The sequence below is a fragment of the Cnephaeus nilssonii genome, assembly GCF_951640355.1.
Source record: "Cnephaeus nilssonii genome assembly, chromosome: 5".
Classification (NCBI taxonomy): domain Eukaryota; kingdom Metazoa; phylum Chordata; class Mammalia; order Chiroptera; family Vespertilionidae; genus Cnephaeus; species Cnephaeus nilssonii.
Genome location: NC_137076.1, coordinates 77,256,484 through 77,280,460, shown reverse-complemented (window position 1 = coordinate 77,280,460; position 23,977 = coordinate 77,256,484). Strand labels below are relative to the sequence as shown.

Below are 23,977 nucleotides of genomic sequence, written 5' to 3'. Positions count from 1 at the left end.
CCTTGTAGCTCCTAAAATTTGTGGTGCTGATTAGTACATGACTCAGAGAGTATCATAACCTCATAAGACACTGGGATTAGCTCCAATGCCCAAAATCCTGAAATTAGCAATGTACCTTCTATCTGAGGCCAGCCTTCTCTCTGAGAATAATTACTATAGGTTTCCAAGGTCAATGTGAACACAAGTCTTTTTCCTTTCAAGGCAGTGAAAAGTTTCATTTGTTTCCTGCTACACACTAAGCCAGAAGATGCCACAAGCATGGTATATCAAATTAATTACTGGGCATACCAAGTTAATTATTATCACCAGAAAAACATCAAGTTTTCATGGATATTTCCCCTTCTTTCTACTAGGATGCCTGTCATTTTCATATTGATTTATAAGAGCTCTTTATGTAAGAAAGACATCATCTATTGTCATATGTGTTGCAAATTCTTTCCTCCCTTAGTCTTTTTACCTTACATTTTTACTTAGGTTTTTTTATGTGTACAAGTTTGGGGAAAGGATAGTGGTTTGAAGTAACATTATTTTAAACTCAGACACACCTGGATTTGCACCCCACTTTCCAGAAAGACACATAGGCTCTGAGCGTGAGTGGTTCCATCTGTAAAATGGAGGTAATAAGCAAGCCCACCACAGAGGTGGTTATAAAGCAGCGGTCCTCAAACTTTTTAAACAGGGGGCCAGTTCACTGTTCCTCAGACCGTTGGAGGGCCGAACTATAGTTAAAAAACAAAAACAAAAAACTATGAACAAATTCCTATGCACACTGCACATATCTTATTTTGAAGTAAAAAAACAAAACGGCAAAAACACCCGCATGTGGCCCGCGGGCCGTAGTTTGAGGACGCCTGTATAAAGCTTAAGTGAGCTGATCTGTGTCATGTGCCCAGCAAGTCCTAGTCACCAGTGATGCTAGCTTCATCAGTAGACACCATCCTCTTCCTTTCATGTGGGACTGGGTAGTTTGAGGAGAGGCTCAAACTACTGAAGGAAGAGTGTGCTTCTGAGAAAAATAATTTGTATAAGAAAAAACATTTGCCCTGGTGTTTAATTTTAAATGTTGAATTACAAGATAAAAATGATACCACTGTCAGTAGTCCAAATAAATGGATTGAATGAAAAGAAAGAACCTGCCCTTTATAATACTCTTTCCAAGTGTTCTTAGAAATCTGAATATCTCATTATTTCAGAATACAGGCACTACCAGCCAGCCCCAGCCACACTCGGGTAACCACTGAAGTCTAGGTAATAGCAACTTTCGTGTGAAAAATATTAGCTGATATAAACTGCCTGAAATGACTGCTGTTTCCTTGCAGGGTTGAAGAAAGTTTCAAAACCTTATTTTGGTCCATCTTTGGCTTGTCTGAAGTGATCTCAGTGGTGCTGAAATATGACCACAAATTCATTGAGAATATTGGCTATGTTCTCTATGGCGTTTATAACGTCACCATGGTGGTAGTGCTGCTCAATATGCTAATAGCCATGATCAACAACTCGTACCAGGAAATTGAGGTAAGACCCATTAATGGAAAATCCTCTCTCTCTCTTGGTTTAATTTACATTGCTGTTTTAGGCAATGAAGGTAATGATTTTAGAACCCCTGCATATTTTTAATGTTAAGCCAAAACAGCAAACAGACATTCATTCTTCCTGGATTGCTCCAAGAAGCACTCCTGTCACCTGCCACATGGCATAGTGGGCACCACACATAAAATGGACCAACAAAGGCAGAAAGAATCATGTTCATGACTCTTTACTCTTTTACATGTTTCCCCACAGGATGGCATACAGGTGACTCATAGCAAAACAAAATAACTATATCTTTAAGCCCACATTCCCTTCTGCCTCTCATGTGTATTTATTAATTCCTTTCTGTATGCCATGCCTGTGTTAGGCATGATAATACAGAAATGACTAAGATACAGTCTGTGCCCTTGAAGAACTCAGTTCACTGAAAAAAAAGGAAAACATGTTAATCAACAAATTGTAGTGCCTTGGGCCAGCACACCCAAAGAAATCCTACAAAGTGCAGAAGGTGCAAAGCAGAGACTGTAATTGGCAATGGGGGAAGGAAGCTTGCAGAGGTGATGCCTGAAGGCCATTCAGAGACTAATACTATTCTGCCAAACAGATAAGGGAGTCAAGAGAAAATACCAGGAAGCATTCATCAAAACTAAAATGCATAATCCATAATCTATTGATGGAAGCCTTGTTTAGAACAGCAAGAAATTAAAAATAAACTAAATGAGCAATAACAGGAATCTGAATAAATAGATTATGATGCATCTCAACGGTGAGATACTGTGCACTTTTTAAAAAGGATGAAGATGTTCTCTATACACTGATTTGGTGAAACCTTTAAGATAGAGTGTTAAGTGAAAAAAATCAAGTTGCAGAACAATATACATGGTGTACTCTGTGTAAGAAAGGGAGAGCGGAGAATACATGAATATATATTAATTTATGATTGTATAAGTATCTGAAGAAGAAAAGCCTTCTGAAAGAGTATCTAACAAATGCACAGCAGGGTACTATTAAGAGGTGGTGCTAGGGGACAAAGGTGGTTGAATGCCTTTCCATTTATACCTTTTTATGTTTCAGAAATCATGTTATTGTTTTACTTATTATAAAGTTAAATAAATAAACTAAAAATTAAAACAAAATAAAATGCACTAACCCTTTCATGCAATAATTCTAATTCTAGGAATAGATCCATGCAGAAATATGATTTTACATAGTTTTTCATTAAAGAAAAATTTGGAAGTACTTCATCAATATTAGAATCTTTAAATAAACTGTAATATAGTATAGATTTTAGGATACTGTATATAATACTATATATACAATTAGAAAAACTTTGTGCTGACATAGCAAAATTCCTATGATAATAATGAGTGAAAAAATGCAAGTTATAGAAGAATATAAGTAAATCTTACTTACATGCAAATGTGAATATACAGAAAGAAAAAGAGAAAGATAGAGAAAAGATACCACACCCTCTGGGGAAGGGAGTAAGAGAGAGGAGTTTTGAAAGGGACAGTCACGTGTGCTTGTTATATCTCTGCACTTAAATTTTTTTTTAAGAAACAATTACTTGTGTATTTCTCACATAGAAAAAAATAAAGACCTCCATGTATTAGTTAGCTACTAGGTGTACCAGTTAATAATGCGGGGGTTTTTCAATAGATGGAGTTATATATATGTTGATATATATGAGATTTGATATGTATGGTATTTTGTTGTATTGACAGCAAGCTTCAAAATTTCATATGTCAAATTTGCTGAAGGTGTTAACATCATAGATATTTTTACGCGTAAAAATGTCTAATTTCATGCCAAAAAAAAGAGCATTTGCGGGAAGTATTAATTCATTACTTTATTTTGAAGAAAAGTGCTGCTGAATACTTTGGGAAGCTTATGATAAATATGCTCCATCTCAAGATACTTGTGAACGCTGGTTTAAACACTTTAAAAGTAATGATTTCTATGTGAAAGGCAAAGAACGTCCAGGTCAACTGAAAAAGTTTGAAGACCAACGATTACAAGCATTATTGGATGAAGATGCGTGTCAAACACAAAAACAACTTGCAGAAAGTTTAAATGTTGCTCAGAAAACAATTTCCAATCGTTTACAAGCAATGGGGAAGATTTTAAAGGAAGGAAAATGGGTGTCACATCAACCGAACGAAAGACAAATGGAAAACCTAAAAGTCATCAGTAAAATGTTGCTTCAACAGCACGAAAGAAAGTCTTTTTTGCATCAAATTGTGACTGGCGATGAAAAATGGATTTATTTTGAAAATCCCAAACGCACAAAATCATGGGTTGATCCAGGTCAACCATCAACATCGACTGCCAAATTGCTTCAGAAAAGACAATGCTCTGTGTTTGGTGGAATCAGGAAGGTGTGGTGTAGTATGAGTTTCTAAAACCAGGTGAAACAGTTAATACTGATCACTACTGACAACGAATAATCAATTTGAACCACACTTTGAACGTAAAACTACCAGAATGTTCCAGAAGACACGGCAAAGTAATTTTGCTTCATGATGACACACCATCACACACTTCAAAACCAGTTAAAGACACATTAAAAGATCTTGCCTGGGAAGTACTAACCCACCCATTGTATTCACCAGACCTTGCTCTTCAGATTACCACTTGTTCCAATCGATGGCACACGCACTTTCTGAGCAACACTTTAAAACATACGAAGAAGTGGAAAGTTGGGTCTCTGAATGGTTTGCCTCAAAACAAGAAAAGTTCTATTGGGACGGTATCCACAAATTACCTGAAAGATGGGGGAAATGTGTAGCTAGCGATAGAAATTACTTTGAATAAAGCACTTTTGATGTTTCTCTTGAAATTATAGTGTTTTCTTTGATTACAAAATCCGCATTATTAACCAGTACACCTAGTAGATCTTCCATAACAAAATACCACCGACTGCGTGGCTTAAACAACAGAAAGTTATTTACTCACAGCTCTGGAGGCTGGAAGTCAAGATCAAAGTGTCAGCAGGGCTGTTTTCTCCTAAGGCCTCTCCTAGGTTTGCAGGTGGCTGCCTCCTCATTGTGTCCTCACATGGCCATTCTTCTCTGTGCATGCATCCCTGGTGTATCTTCTTCTCCTTATAATGACATAAGTCATACTGGATTAGGGTCCCATCTTTATAACTTCATTTAACCTAAATGACTACTTTGAAGGCCCTATTTCCAAGTACAATCACATTCTAATGTACAGAGGATTAGAGTTTCAACATATAAATTTTAGGAGGACACATTTGGTCCATAATGCCCTCCAAAAAAAAAGTATGCTAAATAGTAGGAACAACACAGAGAGGGGTCAAACAATGTGATAGATTATGCAAGGAAAAGAGGCAAGAGGTGAAAGGCAGAGATGAGCTAGACCCTGAAGCCCTAATTTCCCCTCCTATCCTCCCCACCCTCCTCATACCCTCTCCCTGCAAAAATGCAGCATCTGTCGAGAAACATTTTTTTAAAAGTGCTATGCCTATTTGGTCACCTATGTGGATGAGCTATTGCTAACTAGCCCTCCCTGCCCTTCTGGGCCTCAGTTTTCCCATGTGTAAGAGAAACCAGATGGTGCCTAGTAATCTGTGGGTCTCTGTACCACTCACCTGAGATGGTTGGCCCCATCCTAACAAGCATATCATGCTTTGGTCCAAATGAATGTGAAATGTAAAGCCATGTTATTGACGCCTACTAGTTTGGGGCAACCCTGTGGCTTGTCAAGTTATCCCAACAATGTGTGACACAAGATAGGCAGAGCTCACTGCAGCCCACACTTCTCATCAGGTGAGAGCCCTTGTCCCCCACCCATCTCACTAGCGTTATGTGTGCAGGAACACGAGAACTGGAATAAGGCCTCTTGAAAGTGCCCACTACTCAAGATCACACTGAATTTTGATAGAGTACATATTTATAAAACCTTCCATGAGAACACTTATTTAATCAGTCAATAGATCCTCAATATCTATTGTCCAAATCCACGCACCCCCCTCCTCCTCTGCCCCACCTGCCCTCCTCCATCCTATCAGGTTGCCCACGTGCCCTGGCTCCTTGCCCTCTTGTCTCCTCAGGAGCCACCATTATCCTGACTCCATATGCATCATCACCCTCTCCCTTCCTATCTAGACCTTCCTGTCAGCATTTAAGTAAGTCTCTGGATCTTAAAAGGTAACTACAAAAAATCCTCCCTCAATCTCACTTTCTAGCTCTCAATCTCTTCCTCTCCTACTCTTTACTGCCAACTTTCTCAAAAGTTGTCTCAAGAGTTGTTTACACTTCTCACTGCCTCTCCCACTAATTAACTCCCACTCTTCTCCATCTCCCAGCCCACCCACACTTTGACATGGTTGGGAACTACACATCCCTTGGATCTCAGCTCAAATGCCAGCCACCAGGACAGCCTTCCCTGATACCCAGGGCCAGGCCACAGGCCTGAATACCAGAGCCTCCCACAGCTCTTAGCACACAACACTAGGTAAAAGTCTAGCTGGTGTATTGTTTAACATACTCGTGTCATTAGCCAAATTGTGTGTTCCACAAGGGCATGGATTGTCATCCCCAGTGCCTACCTAGCACCTGCCAGAATAACAGTAGGTGCTCTATAAATGTTTGCTAAATGCCTGAAGGTTGAACATTATGCACTGTGTTACTCTATAGAGATTTTAAAAATATAGTATTGCCATAGCCAGTTTTTCTCAGTGGATAGAGCGTCGGCCTGTGCACTGAAAAGTCCCAGGTTTGATTCCAGTCAGGGGCACACGTCTGGGTTTCCAGTAGGGGGCATGCAGGAGGCAGCCAATCAATGATACTCTCTCTCATCACTGATGTTTCTATCTCTTTCTCCCTCTCCCTTCCTCTCTGAAATCAATAAAAAAAATATTTTTTTAAAAAGATAGTATTTACTGAGGGTTTACCAATAGTCTGACACTAAGCGTTTTTCAGCCATTAATTCCTTTAATTCTCACAACAACCTATGAAGTAGGTATTATTATCCTCATTTTACAGATGAGGAAACTGAGGCCCAGAGCAGCTAAATTACCTGCCACGGTGACACAGCCTATAAGGAACAGAGCCAGGCGGGCTCCAAAGCCCATGTTCCCACCACTATATCACCATTCCTCTCAAGTCGAGTGTCCCTGTCACACCTCTCTGTTGTACAAGGAGTGACCCCTACCCTCACAAAGCTCCCAGTCTAAAAAGATGTCCCATAGCCGAAACCGGTTTGGCTCAGTGGACAGAGCGTCGGTCTGCGGACTAAAGGGTCCCAGGTTCGATTCCAGTCAAGGGCATGTACATTGGTTGCGGGCACATCCCTGGTGGGGGGTATGCAGGAGGCAGCTGGTCGATGTTTCTCTCTCATCGATGTTTCTAGCTCTCTGTCCCTCTCCCTTCCTCTCTGTAAAAAATCAATAAAATATATTTTTTAAAAATAAAATAAATAAAAGGATGTCCCATAGACCAGGCCAGGTGCTGATGGGGTCTCAGCAAAAGCAAACAAAATGACCACGCCTACTGGTGATGACCTTATATTACATGGCACATCCCTGCAACCTCACACAGATGCTTGAATGTAACGAATGCCTGTGGGGAGAGGAAACTACCACTCCTAGAGCACATACTCGATGCCAATCTCAGGGCTATGTGAGGGAGGCAGCATCATCTCCAGAGCCCAGGCCTTTCTATTGGTAAAAATACCCAGTGGAGAATAAGAAAAAATGAACTGGCTGTTGTTTTCTGTGCTGAATCCAAGAAGTGGAGATCTTTTAGAATGACTAATTGCATAAGGTATTAGTGAGAGCAAACTCCCCAGTGTACCCCTGTATGAGGATCCACAAATGTATCAGAGTCCTGTTTAGAAATCTGCTTTCAGAACTTGGAGACTACACCCCCACCCCCACCCTCACCCCGAGATTGAGTTCGGTTGTTAAATCATAGCCTTAAACAATAAAAATAAAAATAAATCATGGCCTTTGATGGTGTCTTGCTGTTTCCCTTGTTCACAGGAGGATGCAGACGTGGAATGGAAATTTGCCCGGGCAAAGCTCTGGCTGTCTTATTTTGATGAAGGAAGAACTCTACCTGCTCCTTTCAATCTAGTGCCAAGTCCTAAATCATTTTATTATCTCATAATGAGAATCAAGATGTGCCTCATCAAACTCTGCAAATCCAAGGCCAAAAGCTGTGAAAATGACCTTGAAATGGGCATGCTAAATTCCAAATTCAGGGTAGGTAGCATGGAGTTTATGGGTCTAAGAAGGCAGCAGGAGGGAGAGGAGGAAGTTGTATGTGTTTCAAAAGGGCCCCTGATACAAGGAGAGCCAGGCACCAAGAGGGGCCGATACTTTTCAAAACTCTGGGCACATCAGCAAAGCTACAGCACCAGCAGTAGTGCTGGGGGTCACCTGCTCCCTGCAGCTCCTTGGGCAGGTGCATTGCTGGGGGCTCAAGCCCAGGCCCCAGTTTAGGGGAACTCCTTAATGGACTTGGAAGTAGATAGCTCTTCCTAGAATGTAACTGGAGAATGATCTCTGGGAAGAAAGGTTCCCTGCCCATTATCTCCTCCTCCTAGGGATTCTCAATATTCGCACATTAAAACCTCTAAGGAGTCCTGGAGGACACATATAACTTTAACTCAACACTTTCCAGAACTGACAAACAATATTCCATAACCTGTTGGCATACTACAGAACTAAAGTGTTCTAGGAAGCCAAGCAGCACTGGGCATATTGCCCTCCCAAGGGTCTTCTTTTTAGGGACCATCCCAAAAGTGGGTGTTATTCAAGTCCTACTAGGTATGTATGAATTACGTATTATGCATGTATTTTTCTTCTAGAAGACTCGATACCAGGCTGGCATGAGGAATTCTGAAAACCTGACAGCAAATAACACTTTCAGCAAACCCACCAGATACCAGGTAACCACACTCTACTCAGGCATGGGCAGAAGTGGATTCCATTAAGGCACAGATTCAGTCACATGGCTGTGTCATCCCCTCAGAACACCACTGCAGTCTTTCCTTCATTCAGTCAATATTTACTGGGTACTTCCTGTATGCCAGGCACTGTGCTAATTAATAGGGATAAAGGTATGTTTCCTACTTAATGGCACTTCAGTCCAGTAAGGGAGACAATGAGAAAGTAAACACACAGATACATACATTCAAACTGATAAAAGTGCCAAGAAGAGAACAACAGGATGAAAAGATGGAGAAAACAGGGAGACCCTGCTTATAGGAGGAGGCCCCTTCAAGGAGAGGGCAGTTAGCTAAGACTTTGTGGATGATTAAGAGGCAGCATGTGTAGCCTTCCAGGCAGAGGGAAAACTTCAGCAAGAGCTGGAGGTGAGAAACTAGGCAGGTCCAGAGAAGCTGGAGCCCAGCCAGCAGAGGGGAGGGGAGGGGAATAAAGTCAGAGGAGAAAGCATGCAGCCAGACCAAGATTAGGGTGTCGTCTACATGACCACTGAGTAAGGAAGTTGGAGGAGCTTAACTTGGGGGTGAAGATAAAATTTTATTTATGCTTTAAGAGGTCTACTTAATTGCTATAATGAGAGGAAATTGGTGGGGATTATCTGAGAGTAAGCAGGGAGACCAGTGAGGACAATGTGACAGTCCTGCAGGTACAGGGGATGGTGGCTTGGATTGGGGTATGAGTAGGATGATGGAAGGAAGCAGAGATTCTGGATATAGAGCCAATGGGACCTGAAGCATACAAACAGGTATGCAGTAGGGAGAGGCAGCATGACTCCCACATATTTGTCTTAAGCTACCAGGTGGCTACTGCTGCCTTCAGTGAGCACCTGGCCTTAGACTCCCAGCCTGCAACGTCTGCTATAAAAATCAGAAGATGACCTCTTGTCCTTACATTGCTTTTGGAAATTCATGTCAAATCTTTGTATCCGTTTGAATCAGCCCATGAGCCAGTGATAAGTGGCAACTACAGGTTATTGATTATAAAAGAGCAGCCATTCTTTTCCTGACTCTGCCCTATGATCAGCAGTTTGATCCATGCTGATCATTTCTTATCAGATGAAAATTTGAAGCTGTTCTGAGTGTTCCTCTGGGCCCAGGTGATATGTCCCTAGCGCCACCATCCCAGAGGGAGCAATTGAAGATGTAGCATCTTCCAGACACAGAACCTTAATTGAATCTCCATCTATATTTCAGAAGTCAGCTGTGCGGTTAAGAGGATTTAAGTACAACTAAGAAATGACTCATCCCTCAAAGTACTAGTATTATCAGATGACACAGGCTAAAAATTGGCAATGGGCAAATCTTATATTTAATCACACATAAAATCGGGCCTGCCTAGTTTGATCTGCTTTGAGTTATTTTACAGGACAAATCCTTTGGCCAGTGGAAGGATTTTCCTTTCTCAGCTTCTCAGAGAGAAGTTTGGATTATCTGTATTACCGAAAAGATAGATAACTCCAGGGTTAAGGGCCAAATCTCTCCTGCTGAGATAGAGGAAGACTCATTATGTGGTGAATGTCCTGTACCCAGAATGAATCCTTTGTAAGCAAAACCATTTTCAAAGGCCATCCCAGGGCCATTCCATTTCTGTTCTCTATCATCATTGGGTGAGCATGGCAGCCTCCCATCCCTTGGAGAGTTTCCTGCTATGATGAAAAAAAACTGGTCAGTTTGCAGCTTCAGACTACAGATAACCTTGGAAAGCTGCTCACCCAGTGTTCTGTGAATCCATCATGAAAAGCCTGAGGCTACTTATTCAACAGTTGTCACAGAAAAGAAGGAAAACTGAACCAAAGCTATCAGAGGACAGTAAAGAGGAGCAGAGAGCACCTTGCATTTGCACTTTTGCACTTTGTTCAGCCCTGCTCACGAGTTGTGCTTACACAGGAGTAAACCTTGAGAAGACATGAAAGGAGAGCTGGGAGCAGACTAGACGTGAGCATTGGTGTGATCTCACCATATTGCTGTGAGAGGGGCAGTATCTTTAACCCCATTTTACAGATGAGAGAACTGATGCTCAGTGGCAAAGGTCACACAGCTGGTTGAACTGAGATCTGATTCAGAAGGACACAGTCTTTCACCACACACGCTGCCCAGGCACAGGCCCACCTTTCATCTTCACAGTGTTGCACTAGAGCCTTTCTGGGACATGCCCTTCCTGTGCTTGACAGTCATTATGGAAGATTCAGCTGAGCCTTTGCAACCTGAGGGAAGGCAAGGAGCAATGGAGGCACTCCACTATCACCGGGTAACAGTAACTGGGAAACACAGTGAAGGACTCAGGCAAGGATCCACAAGGCTCATCTTTTTTCTTGGGCCCATTGGTGGCTTCCCAGCTGCATTGCTTTCTTCCCAAAGCAACTTCCAATGTGCAGAGATCAGGAGAAGCCCAATCTGCTCCCTCTGTTCCACTATCCAGGCTGCACCCAGAGCTGCCATCTCACTGAGCACAAACGCAGCCAGCCTCTGACACCTTCTCGGTTCTGAGAAATACTGTAACATTCCCAGTAACACAAAGGCCCTTTGTTCACCCATGTGTGGTTTTGAAGCTTGTTTCCTTTGTGTCTCTTCCACAGATCTGCTTGATTGTTCAATCTTAGTGCCTCAGATGTTTCTTTTAAGCTGTCAGTTCTTCGTTCTTGGATTGCTCTCCATTGTAAGGGAAAGCATTTCCTTCAGACTTCAGAGGATCTCTGTGCTTTGCTTTCTTAGGCTTCCAGGGATCTGAATTTTTATTTTTAACAAAACTGGTTCCTTTCTTTTGCAATGTTTTCCCCCCAGCCTGGGTTCTATGGACATGAGACTAAACAATGGAACAAAACCATGATATCGACAAGGTTGCCATCGTGTGCCTTCTATCAAAGCTCCCATGACCTGTTCCAAGATCCGTGTGTCAATTTCTTGGGGTGTGTACTGACCCCATATACGCACTCTCTGAGAGGTAGATTTCCTTCAAGGAAACAGCAAATAATCCATATCCTAAATGAACCACAGAATCTAGGCAAAGTTCATCATTCAAATAAGCCCATCCTTGATAATACAATATCTTCCCCCAAATCCAATGGGGAGTCCTCTTTTTCCCATTCTAGATAGCCTTTTCTGTAGAGATCAAAGCAAATAGAAGAGACAACTTGCCAGTGCTGATTTCCTCTATTCTGGTGTCTGATGAACCCAGTGTGACACATGAATGTCCTATGATGCATTCTGTCCATTCTCTTCCAAATGTTCCTCAAGTTCAATTTTCCTAGGTGAAAATACTTGCTTCCCTCTGGATTCTACTTCATTTGCCATCTTCAACATACCATATGTATTCTCTTCTTCATTATGTCGTTAGCTGCCCTGGCTGCACAGAGAGGGTTGTCTCTTCCACAGAAAGACTTTCTATTTTCCCTTCACCAGCAGCAGCCAGACATCAGCGGTCTCTTGGAATATGGGCAAGGGGAACTGTGTACCTTCTTTCCTGGATTTAGGTCTCAAGGTCACAACCATCCTTATCCATCATCCATCTCAGTAATAATTCTTTTGCCTGAGTTATGTCACTAAATAGACTCATCTCTGGCTCTTGCTAAATGCATGGGGGAGGTGGGCCAAGTGGCCACCGATGAAGGTATGTAAACTTGGAGAAAGCTTATCATCTCCTTGCAGTGAAGGAACTCTATGGAAGCTAGCAAGGAGATACAGCAGATTAATCATGAAGAAACACGCTTTCCTTAATGCAGTGAAGGAGGGAGGGCTTTTAATGTCCATCTTTTCTGGAAGCAGAGATCCTGTGTAGCATCCATTTTAATAGAGCTTTGGAGATGACTGGATCAGAAAACTATGGTACTTCTACACAATGGAATACTATTCTGCCATAAAAAAGGACTTCTTACCATTTGCAGCAACCTGGATGGAATTGGAGAACATTATGCTAAGTGAAATAAGCCAGTCAATGAAAGAAAAATACCACATGGATAATAAAGAACATTATAAACTGATGAACAAAAAGATAGATACAGAGACGGTAAAGCATCAAACAGACTGTCAAATTACAGCAGGAAGGTTAGGGAGAGGTGAGGGAGATAAGAGATCAACCGAAGGACTTGTATGCATGCATATAAGCATAACCAATGGACGCAAAACTCTGGGGGGTGAGGGCATGTATGAGAGTGAGTGGGGGGGGGGGGGCAATGGTAAGATATGTACACATATAATACCTTAATAAAAAAAAACTAGATCTTTGGGGGTTATTTTCTAGCTGTTTCAGACTTCCTGGAGACAAGACTGGCATCTTGCTCCTGCTGATCCCAAGTTGTCTGACATGCACATGTCAGAGAGGAAGCTAGAACCCCATCAGGACATGGAGTTTGTAAGCAACTGACAGACGGTCACACTGTTCTCCCATTTTTCTTGAAAGGCAACAACTAACTAGACCCCCTTAAATTGTACCAGCCTGAAAGTTTGCTGTGGGAGAATACTTCTGAATTCCTCTTCAGTAAGGATGTTAGATGTTTGGTATCTGGGTTGTTTATTCTGTTTGTGTGGGTTGTTGTTTGTTTTCTCAGAGACTGGTTTTGGATAAGTTTTGTTTTGTTTCTTCAATTCAAAGTGAAAAGAGCATTAATGAGCCCCATGGAAAGGCATATATTCTTGTAACTTAGGTAACCTGCCTCAATGACCAGAAGAATATCAATGAGGAACCTGGCACTAACTACTAACATGACAAGACCCAGACCTTGAGAAAGGACAGCAGGAAGGGAACTTGCTAATTAATGATTCAGCCTGAAATTGGTACACAGTTCGAACCATAGAGCAAGTAGACCCTCAGCCAGCTGAGGGCTGGGGAGGGACAGCACTGGTCTAAGTGGACTGACAGAGCTCGCCAGAGAGAGCATTTGCCAGGACCAGTCTAAGTCTTGGAATCACAGAGCCAGGAGACACCTCCTCAGCAAGGTCTTCACCAACAAAGGCACTAAAAGAACCACTGTTTGATGATAATAATAAGTTAAATCCTCTAGCTCTTTGCATCATGTCTTTTACTTGCAAGAAGCTTTTCCTGAGCCCATGTAGTCAGAGAGAACTTAACCTGCTTGACATCCCACAGCTAAGCTAGGGACAGAATTCAGGTCCCTTCTATCTAGAAAATGCTCCTCTGTCCCCTCAGTCCTCAGGTGTGAGCAGGTGAGCAGATCATAGGAAGGGATGACCAAGGAGCAGGGAATCCCTCCCTCTCTGTCTGGCTGCTCATCTCTTGCAAGATTCAAGTCTCAGCTACCAGAATACTTTTAAATCCTGTGATTTCGCAAGAACCTTGGAACAACTAGCTGGCAAAATCCAAAGTTCACCCCCTTTAGTTTTTCTTACACTTGGCTCTATTCTTGGTGTCTCCTGTTTGTTCATGCTTAAAGAATCTAGTGTCTGCATATTAAATGAATCTGCAAGCCAAACCCTTCCCCTCCAACATGACAAGGGATGCAGGATCAGACACGTGGAGTTTCTTGGCAAAACTTCCCGAAGCCTGGCTATATCTGTTTCTGCCTGTGATAGGAATTTTCCAAGGTATGGTGGGCTTGTCCTCCAACCCTGGTCCTGATTCTGTACTAAGCACATCTCCACTCACACTCAGCACCTCAGAGGAATACAGCTCCACCAGGCTGGCTGCTAAGACTTAGTACTCCCTCCTGATCACATCAGTTGTGTGTTTCAGAGCTGAAGCCCTGAGAAGAGGACATAACAGGCTGAACTGACCGAAATCTGCGGGAGGGGGGAATTGTACATACACAGTGCAGGCTGCCTCCGGGCTTAGCCAAGCTTGTCTGATGCCTTCCTTGTGTTCACATTTCAGAAAATCATGAAACGGCTCATAAAAAGATATGTCCTGAAGGCCCAGGTGGACAGAGAAAATGATGAAGTCAATGAAGGTAAGAGACTGGATCAGTTTCCTGCAGGGCGGCAGGAGTTGAGCAGGGTCTCACCAGGCTACAATCACGGTGGGGTTGAGAAACACTAGGGTTGTCACATTCTGGGAGCCTGGAAGTGAGACAGGATGGAGCCCGCTGGACCTGAGGCAGTGGCAGAATCAGAAGGAGGTGTGTAGGACTGAGACCTCTAGTCCCTTGCTGGCTGTCAGCTGGGACAGCCCTTAGCTCTAACCTCAAGTCCATCCTCTAGTCTGACTGTAGCATGGAGCCACTCATCTCAGAACCAGCTGTGGGACACACAGCTCCCCCCACTTCTCATGCTGCCACCTCTCATGCTCCTTCTGTCATCACCTCTCTGAGCCACTCTTCCACTTAAAAACTTGTGATTAGATTGGATAAACCAAAATCATCTCCCTATTTAAGATCAGCTGATTAGCAACCTTAATTCTATTTGCAACTGTAGTTCCCTTTTGCCACATCACATAACATATTCATAGATGGGACACCAGGGATTAGGATCGGGATATCTTTGGGGAGTGGAATAATTATTCTGCCTACTGAAGTGGTGGCTGCTTTGAGTTGGCCTCATGGCCATTGAGTTCAGGATGGCCCAGAATTCCTCATTCCATGGTGCACATGCAGGTAACAGCAGACTACCCACATCCTTCTCATTCTGCCACTGTCTCAGCCCAGCTGGCTCCATCCTCTCACTTCCAGGCTCTCAGAATCTGACAACCCCAGTTTCTCAACCCCACCTCAAAGTCACTTGTTAAAAATACACATCCAGACCCAATGAAACAGGCTCCTCCTTAAATAAAGGCACAAGTCTCCCCTCACTTGAGCCACAGGGGCCTACAGGAAGAGTCTGGTGAATATCAGTAACCCTCTGCCTCACCCTGGGGCTTTCCCTCTGGGCTGAAGCTATCTAGGGGCTGAGCAACAGCCCTACTACCTACCCCTACTTTTCTAGCTCAATCATAAAATTGCCTGGAGCAGTGTGTAATTGTGACTGACAGGAAGATACCTAGTCACAGAAGGTGGGGCTGCTCAGGTTTCATGCCCCTGGAATTACACTAAGAAACTTCGGCTCAGTGAAGCTCCCAGTGAGTTTTGAGGGATGTCAAAACTGACCGAATTGTACCTTTAAGACCTCTACATTGTATGTATGTAAGGCATGGCTAGAACACAGATGTGAATACTGTGTCCTCAGGCAGTGACTTTCAGTATCTATAATATCAGGAAATATTCTACTCCCCTCTGTGGTTAATAAAACAGTTCCCACAGCCCAGGCCCATGTGGATTTCTAACCATGTGGTTCACTGTGGAAATAAGTGGAAGTCCTCACTTGGGGGTCCCTTGTATGGAAGGAGGGGGCAGGAGGCTTGTCACAGGGCTTCCATGACATAGTGCTGCTTACATGGTCGGGACGGGCCTGGCACCTGTGTTGGCTGCCCAGTTCTATGGCTCCGTTAATCATGCTAAGCTGCTCCCTTCACACTCGGGAGTTTCTCCCCTCTGCAAATAATGACAGAGCAATACAGGGTGCATCATGAAAACAAGGGTTCCAGTTAATGAGGGTGTTACTCAGACTCTTAAAGTCTGCCTTTATTGGCTCTAAGACCAATATTCTAACAATCATTATATGAAATAGATACTAGCAATTTACAACCCTGATCTTGACTCCTCCATCTATCTCAAACCCTTATCAGAGAGCTTAACCAGGAATGAGAGGAGAGCAGTCTCAAATGGATGGGTATGTCCTTTAGTGGTAGCAGGTCAAAAAGAAGCCCCTGTCCCCTCACCAACACCCCTGGTGGGCTAGACCAGCAACCTGGCATTCTGTTGGAAAACAAACACCCAAATGCATGTGGAATGAGCGCCTCCTGCCTGCCCTCCTGCCTGCTCACACTCACCAAAATCTCACCTGTCCTTGCAGGTGAACTGAAGGAAATCAAGCAAGATATCTCCAGCCTGCGCTATGAGCTTCTTGAAGAGAAATCTCAAGCTACTGGAGAGCTGGCAGACTTGATCCAACAGCTCAGTGAGAAATTTGGAAAGAATTTAAACAAAGACCACCTGAGGGTAAACAAGGGTAAAGACATTTAACAGCCCATATGGGCATCTATAACTTCTACCAGCATTCCAAGGCCAGGCTGAATGCCCTGGCCACCAGCCCTGGTGGCGAGGGTCCCAAGCCCACTCCCCTAGGACCCTAAGGAGATCCACTGGCTCTGTCCGAGCAGCCTTGCTGATATGTGCAGCCCAGTGGCCTGCCTGGATCCAGAATTGTCATGAATCGAGGCTGTTGAATGAGAAACATGACCACAGGAGGGGAGGAAGTGCCCCCACACTCACACACATACACGTGTGGGACCTTCAGTCCAGCCACAGTGACATACGTCCAGTGGCTAGTGCAGGAAAAGGCCTTCTGGGATGCACATGCACCCTCCCCCTGTACATGGAACGCAGTTCTGTCTGTGTCCTGGGAAGACAAACCACCTCACCCCATGCGCCCCTTCTCAACCCCTCCCTGCCACCCACACATCCAAACACAACCGGGAGGTAACCTGTGATCTATTCTTAAGTGCCAGATGAGAACACAGATAGCCTAATAGCAAAATAGTTCTATTTGTTTATAAAAAATTTAAAAATACTAAGTCAAAAACTGCAGTGTAGGTAGCACTGTTCAAAATCCAAATGATGTATTTTTACCTTTATTAAGATTATCTTGTATTTACTATTTTTACCTAAACTGAAAAGAAATAAAATTACCTCATAATAGCCTGGGGAGCCTCTGTGAATGTGCTACCCTCTTGCTGTCCTGTGTCCTGTCTGGAGGTGGATTTGGGAGTCCATGAACCAGTGGTTCTCTGGGAAGAAAATGGGGCAGGTGTGAGGAGGGAAGACACTCACCCCCTCACCAGGGTCATGCAGCCATCCCCACCTAAAAGCCCCTCCTCCTATCCCCATAACTAGTGACCCTAACCTCACCAAGGTCAGGAAGGAGAAAAAGGAAATGGTGAGCAATATGTTGTCTCTGGCCCACCTCTCACCCACTCCCCCTGTGTGTGTTTGGTTGGGGGTAAAAGGGGGAGGAGGGCTGCAGGAGTGCCAGGTGAAAGGGAACCAACAATCTTTCTGAAGAAGCCTAGGTGTGAGTGGGAAGACTGGCCGCCAGAGGGCGCCCCAGTCCCAAACAACACCCATTCGGAGCAGGCTGGTGATATCTTTGGACTCCAGGAGAGCCCCCTAGCCCCCAAGCCCCAAAGAAACAGCTATAGTAACACTAGCTGGATGTACTGAGTGAGCAGTTGCCGAGTACCAGGAACTGTGCAGATGACTCTGCCTGCATCAGTCCACTGAACCCTCACAGCAACCCTGACCAGGGTCACAAATTCAGATTCCTTGTAGACACCTTAAAAGAGTAAAATACATGTGTGTTTTATGTATGCATATGTGTGTGGGGGGTGTCATGACATACAGTATATCTTCAGAGATGAAAGTTTTTTACTTAACTTTGCTCTAAGAAAAGAGCAGATCAAATGGGGCAATGAACAGAACTGAAGGTGGTCCCAGCACTGGGGGTGGTGAGGGGCACAACAAACTAGAAGGCTATGCCCTCCAAAAACTGGCCAAGGATATCAGCCTAGCCAATTACTACCCTGAGGAATACAGGCTCAGTTTTGCCAAATCTTCCCAATTTCTTGGGGGCGGGGGGAAGCCCACATTTGTTGGGTCCATGGTAACTGGAGAAGATGCCCTGAAATGTAGCTCCATATCTTGGCCCTCCTAGCACCACCACCCAGTGCTCAAACAAAAAATAAACAGAGGCATCAGAGGGACACCAGGGCATAGTGTGTGTTCAGGGAGCTTTACAGAGGTAAACTCTGCTTCTGACCTGTGAATCCAAAAGTGCCCATCAGACTGTGTGCTTGTCTTTGTGGTGGTGCACTGTTCTGGAGAGAATACCTATAGCTTTGCTCAGATACTCCTTCACGGCCCCCAAAGCTTGGTGAGGGCTGAATTCATTCAGGAGATATTTACTGAGCCCCTTGCCAGGTGCAGGGGATGAGACACATGCTTCCAACAGGGCTTCTTTTGAAGCCTGGACTCTGACGAGAGAGGCTGAGATGCTCTGTAGGAAGAGCAATTGATTTATCCAGGGAACATATTAGCAACATTTCTGGAAGATTTCCTTTCAGATCCCTCACTTGTCTTCATCAGAATGCTGATAAACACTTCTAAGATGCATTATTCAATTTCCCTATCTGCCTTCGACCAGAGGCAGCTGGCAACCCCATTTTTAAATCCCAAGGCGTCTTTTCCCTATCACACCTATGTCTCAAATTCACCCTGTAAGGAGATAAATGGGGACAATCCCACTAAGTAATTAAAAATTATCCATTAGGCTTTAGATGGCACGTCTGGGAGGTGAAGGTAGTCCAGGAATGGATTCATGGCTGCTAGAAGGATATGGGGGAGGAAAGGAACCTCTCTTTTGTCAAAAGCTTTTAGAGAGGCCTTGGAAATGAGGGCTGGCAGAGCTATCAGCCTGGAGTGGGAGGGGTGGAGGGGAGGCAAGAGCTTAGTTATTTTCCAGGCACTGACAACCTTCCTCATCCCCTCTTTGCCCCCACTCCCCCGCCCCAATCTCCTTGGCTCCTGTTGAGTTAGCCAGACAGGGGAAGCAGTTCTTAGAAAAAAAACAGAAGAGTGAAGACTGGAGTCTGGGAGAGGCTCAAGGGCAGACAACAGGAGGAGAAAGGGCCCAAACCCTCCCTGAAAGGTCCCCAGACACCCCCAAGTCTTGCACACTTCCTAAAGCACCAGATCCATCCCCTTACAACACTCCGTATGCCTGCCTTTGTTTAGTCTGTAGCTAATGTATACATGTAGGCCTGCCTCTGCTGCTCAGGGGAAGCTCCATGAGGGGTCCAGGTCTGTTTTATCCCCACTGTGCCCTGGCATAGAGCCAAGGACTAGCCACTCAATGAATCACTGCTGGACCCCAGTTTTCTCAGATTCCTTCAAATGGCACCATCAGGCTCTGAAATCTGATGAGTCTGGGAAATACAAGCCATCCCTGCTGCAGCTCAGTGCAGGGTCAGCAGCAACGTGCGCCTGGTTCCCTCTGGCCACAGCATGAAAGTAGGCCTGGCTCTGGCACCCTCTGCTATTACTGAACTTCTTCAGACGCTGCCCCTGCCCCAAGCCAGACAACCATCGTGCAGACCCGGCTGGGGGTGCTGAGGGACACAGGAATGGCAGCTCTGCCCAGGTCTCCTGGTAACCAGTAGTTAAGCAGCAAGTTCTCCAGCAACCTGTCACCTTCTCATGGCTCATATTAGGACTCCACAAATCCTAGTGACACTTCATGCACAAAAACCCCCAAGTAGTCCCTAGAGCTATCCCTAAAGGACAAGTGCTCATACACTTGAGAAAGCACAGCCGGCCTCCTCTGCCCATCATAGGGCATCTCCTTCTCTCCCAATAAGGCCCAGAAGACAAAAATTTGGCCAACACAGTCTGAGCTGTGTTCCCTAAGTGGGTACAACTCTGTGAGAGCTCTTCCAAAGGGGCCATAGGCCTGGGAAGGCCACCACACGACACCTTCATGTCTGTTGCCCCCACCCCACAGGGAGTGGGGGTGAGACACCTTGCCCTGCTCAGGAGCACAGTGTCTGGTTAAAAATAAGTGGTCGCACCACCTGTCACTCCTCAAAGTGCTCATTAAGGCTTATGCAAAGTATAGAATCTGAGGCTCCCAGAGGCTGACAGGAATTAGGAGTTTTGATCCGCTGAGGCAGGAGGCAACGCCCCATTCTATGTTTATCACATCTCTTCCCCTCATGCCTTAAAAGGTGGTGGTGCCAGAGGGAAGGGACTGTAGGAGAGACACATAGGTATAAATCAACTCAGGCTTGTTAACAGGCAGCAAAAGCCCTTCACCCGGGTCTGCAGACATGCAAGCCCCCGGCCTGCACTGGCTCTTCCTAGAGAAGCCCACTGACTCAGCCCAGGATCACCCCAGTCAAGCTGTAGGCTGAACTGTGCCCTTTACCTCAGGGAAGGAATGACACAAACTTGGGGGGAAAATAAATGTGACCCAGGCTTGGGTTCCCAAAGGTCTGAGTCTTTAAAGGAGATGATTGGATAAAGAATCCACAAGTTTGAGAGAAAGCATGTTTGAAGAGCACAGGGCTCTCCTGCCTGTGAGGGATAAGTGCTCTGATGCCCACAGAAATGGGGACCACAGCTGGAAGGCCACCTCCTCGCCCAGCTGCCCTTCCACTGGCTTCCAGAGAGACAGGAGGCCGAGGAAGGAAGAGGGGACCCAGCCCAGGCCAGGGCTAAGTGCCCTTTCATTACAACATATTTAAAATGTGTCTGAGTGTCTGAGTCTGAAATAACTGGGTCAAATAGAGCCCATCTCGTGTTGACAAGGATGCAGCAACAGCTGTGCTGGCTGACAAAGAGGCCAGGCCCCCAGGTCCTGTGGTGCTCACCCCACACACACAGGCCAACGGCTCACCCACCCAGCAGTGTGCTGGGCTAAGAGAAGGCAAAAGAAGGCAATTTACAACGAAGTAAAAGTTCAGGGTCACTTTCAGGTGTCTCAGCGCAGATGTAGACACTCCCAGGGTAGTCAACACTTGTAATGTTGCCACTTCTGCCCACCCACCTCCAGAACAGTGCGGACTCACAGAAAAGAAGAGGGAAGGCAGGGGCAGAGAGGGGAGAGAAGGGGGGATAGGGCTTGTACGGGCTTGTACAGGCTAGTGGCCTGGGTGTGACTCGGAGGCCACCCAGACCCATAAATTCAACTTACATAAATACAACTCACTACTGGATTAGGGGGACTTTTGCTGCTTTCTATGAACACAGACCACTAGAGTCACGTGAATACCAGTATCTGTACCATGGACTCACCTGGCTTCCAGACCCTATAGGTGCTGAGGGGGTGGGAGGGGGGGAGTAGTAACCACCCCCAACCTGAGCTGGGTGAGTCTCCCAGAGAGAAAGGAACTCTTGGACCATTTCAGTGATAGAAAAGAGCCAGGGTTTTGTGCTCAGCTCAATCAATCACAGGCTAGACACCCCATCAAACAGAGCCCCTGGTGCCTTCCCGATCTGCAGACCTAAATTAGAAGCCCCTAAAGCTCGTTGAGCCCTGCTGAAGGGGACCATTCTATCTGAGAGCCAAGCTGATTTTTTAGACACATCTTCATGTAAAGACGTTCACAGCATCGTCGCTGTCACCAACAGCATGAGCATAAAGTGCGGGCCAGGGTGTCTTCTCATAACGTTTCCCCTCCAAGATGCACAGCCCTGTCTGCTGTGCTGGGCTGCGGAGCCAACACGTCCCCGAGCCCCAGCTCCAAGGTGAGGGTTTCCATCGTGCTGAGGCGCAGGTCAGTACTCCAGCGACTCGGCACAGATTTTCAGTTTTCCTCTCAAAGGGTAGACATGCCATTTCCGTGATTCCTAAAGACCCTCCCGTCTCCCCTCCCACTGCACGCACAGGGCGTGAGGGATGCAGCCCAGGGGGAAATATAAGGGTTCTCTCCTGGAAAACGGAGCTAACAGTCTGAGACAAGAGCACAGGTGTGTGTGGAAACCAAGAGGCCTGCACTCCCCACAGGACCTAGGTGTGCGGCTACCTTCAGGCCCCAGGCGTGCCAGGCCCTCGGGGCTGCGGTCACCCCTGCGCCCACCACAAGGTCAGAGCGGAGGAGGGGATTCGGAGGTGAGAATGGGATCTGGGCCCGAGCGCCCAGCACTCCTAGGAAAGAGAAGAGGCGGAGCCCCATAACCGCTCCACACGGGTCAACTTGGCAGCGAAGACCACGAGGCAACCCAAGCACAAGTGGAGGGCGTTGCGGTTGGTGGCTCCATCTACAGGGACCCTGGGAGCCATGTGCAGGGCCTCCGGCAGGAAGAGGCCAGAACCAACACACAGGAGGCAGCAGCGGCTGTGCGAGGCCATGCCACGGCCCAGGCAAGTAAAGGGGAAGGCGCTTACCGGCCAGGTCTCCTCCGCGCAGGCCGCGGCCGCCCAGGCGCACGGGAGCCTGGGTCTGGGTGGCCTCCGAGTCTCACCCAGGCCTCCACGCCCGGGAGCCTCGGCTCTGGTGCAGTCGATGGAGAGCGAGGGAGGGAACGAAGTGCCTGGCATGGCGGCTGTCCTGTCCTGTGAAGTGCTTGAGCGCCCTCCAGAGAAAGGAAAATGTGGAGAATGACTCCCTCGGAGGTCCCAGTGAAACGCCCCAGGCTCAACCGTCCTTGGGGCTGCCGTTTTGGCCACGTGACGTTATGACTGGTAGGCGTGGCCACGTGACGACTGGTAGGCGTGGCCACGTGCCGACTGGTAGGCGTGGCCACGCGCCTTGTGTGAGCCAATAGGATGTCGGCAAGTACAGCAGCTGCAGCTACAGCCTCAGCAAGAGCACGTGCCAGGGGCCAGGGGCCAGGGGCCAGGGGCCAGGGGCCAGGGGCCAGGGGCCAGGGGCCAGGGGCCAGGGGCCAGGGGCCAGGGGCCAGGGCAGTGGCTGGTCCTCAGGAAGCCAGCCGCGCAGGGAAGCAGCCGGCAGAGCGCGGAGGGAGCAGCGTGGAGAGGTGGCCAGAGAAGCGCCGCGGGCAGAGGTCTCCGGTCCTGCCCAGTCTGGCCCCGCTCCCAGCTGAGCGCAGCACCGGAATGAGTCAGCGCCATGGAACAGAAAATCGCTGAAGCCTGTGGACCACAGAATCAAAAGAAATAGTAAGCCGAAACCGGTTTGGCTCAGTGGATAGAGCGTTGGCCTGCGGACTCAAGGGTCCCAGGTTCGATTCTGGTCAAGCATGTACCTTGGTTGCGGGCACATCCCCAGTGGGGGGTGTGTGCAAGAGGCAGCTGATCGATATTTCTCTCTCATTGATGTTTCTAACTCTCTATCCCTCTCTCTTCCTCTCTGTAAAAAAATCAATAAAATATAAAAAAAAAAAGTAAGTTGTTCTTTTAAGCCACTCAGTTTGAAGCGCTATTACCGAAGCAGTAGATAACTCAAAGCCGTGAAGAATGGTCCGGGAACGTTTCTTCAGCATACTCAGCCTAACCATAGGAGAGGAGTCTCCTCCATGCACCCCAAGAGAATGACTTACTCTGAGTGCCTCCATCCACAGTGCCCTAGGAATGCACGTCTGCCAGTGTTTGGGTTCCCAAATGCCCAGGTCAGGTCTGCTCCATCTAGAAAGAAACCCTGTTTCTGTCCACCAATAGAAACCTCCGAAACAGCTCTGGCCGTCTTGCACAAGGAAACACACTGGTGAACAAGCTGAAGGGAGCCCGTCCACAGTATTGCAGTGTGCAAAGGACTGAAAGATACTGTGTGATGAGGAGCTGGCAGGCTCGCAGGAGAGAAAGGAAGCAAGCCTGGGAACAGTGAAGTAGATTTGCAAGATTTTTAATGAGTGGTAGACAATAAAAAGGAGATGTTATAAGCGAAATAAGCCAGTCAGAGAAAAATAAACATCACATGATCTCACTCACATATGGAATCTAATAAACAAAATAAACTTATGAACAAAATAGATCC

General features: G+C 46.1%; 1 protein-coding gene across 1 annotated transcript in view; it reads left to right on the top strand.

Annotated features, from left to right (window-relative positions):
* Window positions 1-16,511, top strand: part of TRPC7 (transient receptor potential cation channel subfamily C member 7) — a gene marked incomplete at both ends in the record, with an annotated part of 121,249 nt that extends 104,738 nt beyond the window's left edge. The window contains 5 exons of the mRNA XM_079772659.1: window positions 1,320-1,515; window positions 7,538-7,759; window positions 8,368-8,448; window positions 14,330-14,405; window positions 16,342-16,511. Coding sequence (XP_079628785.1) covers window positions 1,320-1,515; window positions 7,538-7,759; window positions 8,368-8,448; window positions 14,330-14,405; window positions 16,342-16,511 — 745 coding nt within the window. The remainder of the gene's footprint in view (window positions 1-1,319; window positions 1,516-7,537; window positions 7,760-8,367; window positions 8,449-14,329; window positions 14,406-16,341) is intronic.
* Between the last annotated feature and the right edge of the window lie 7,466 nt (window positions 16,512-23,977).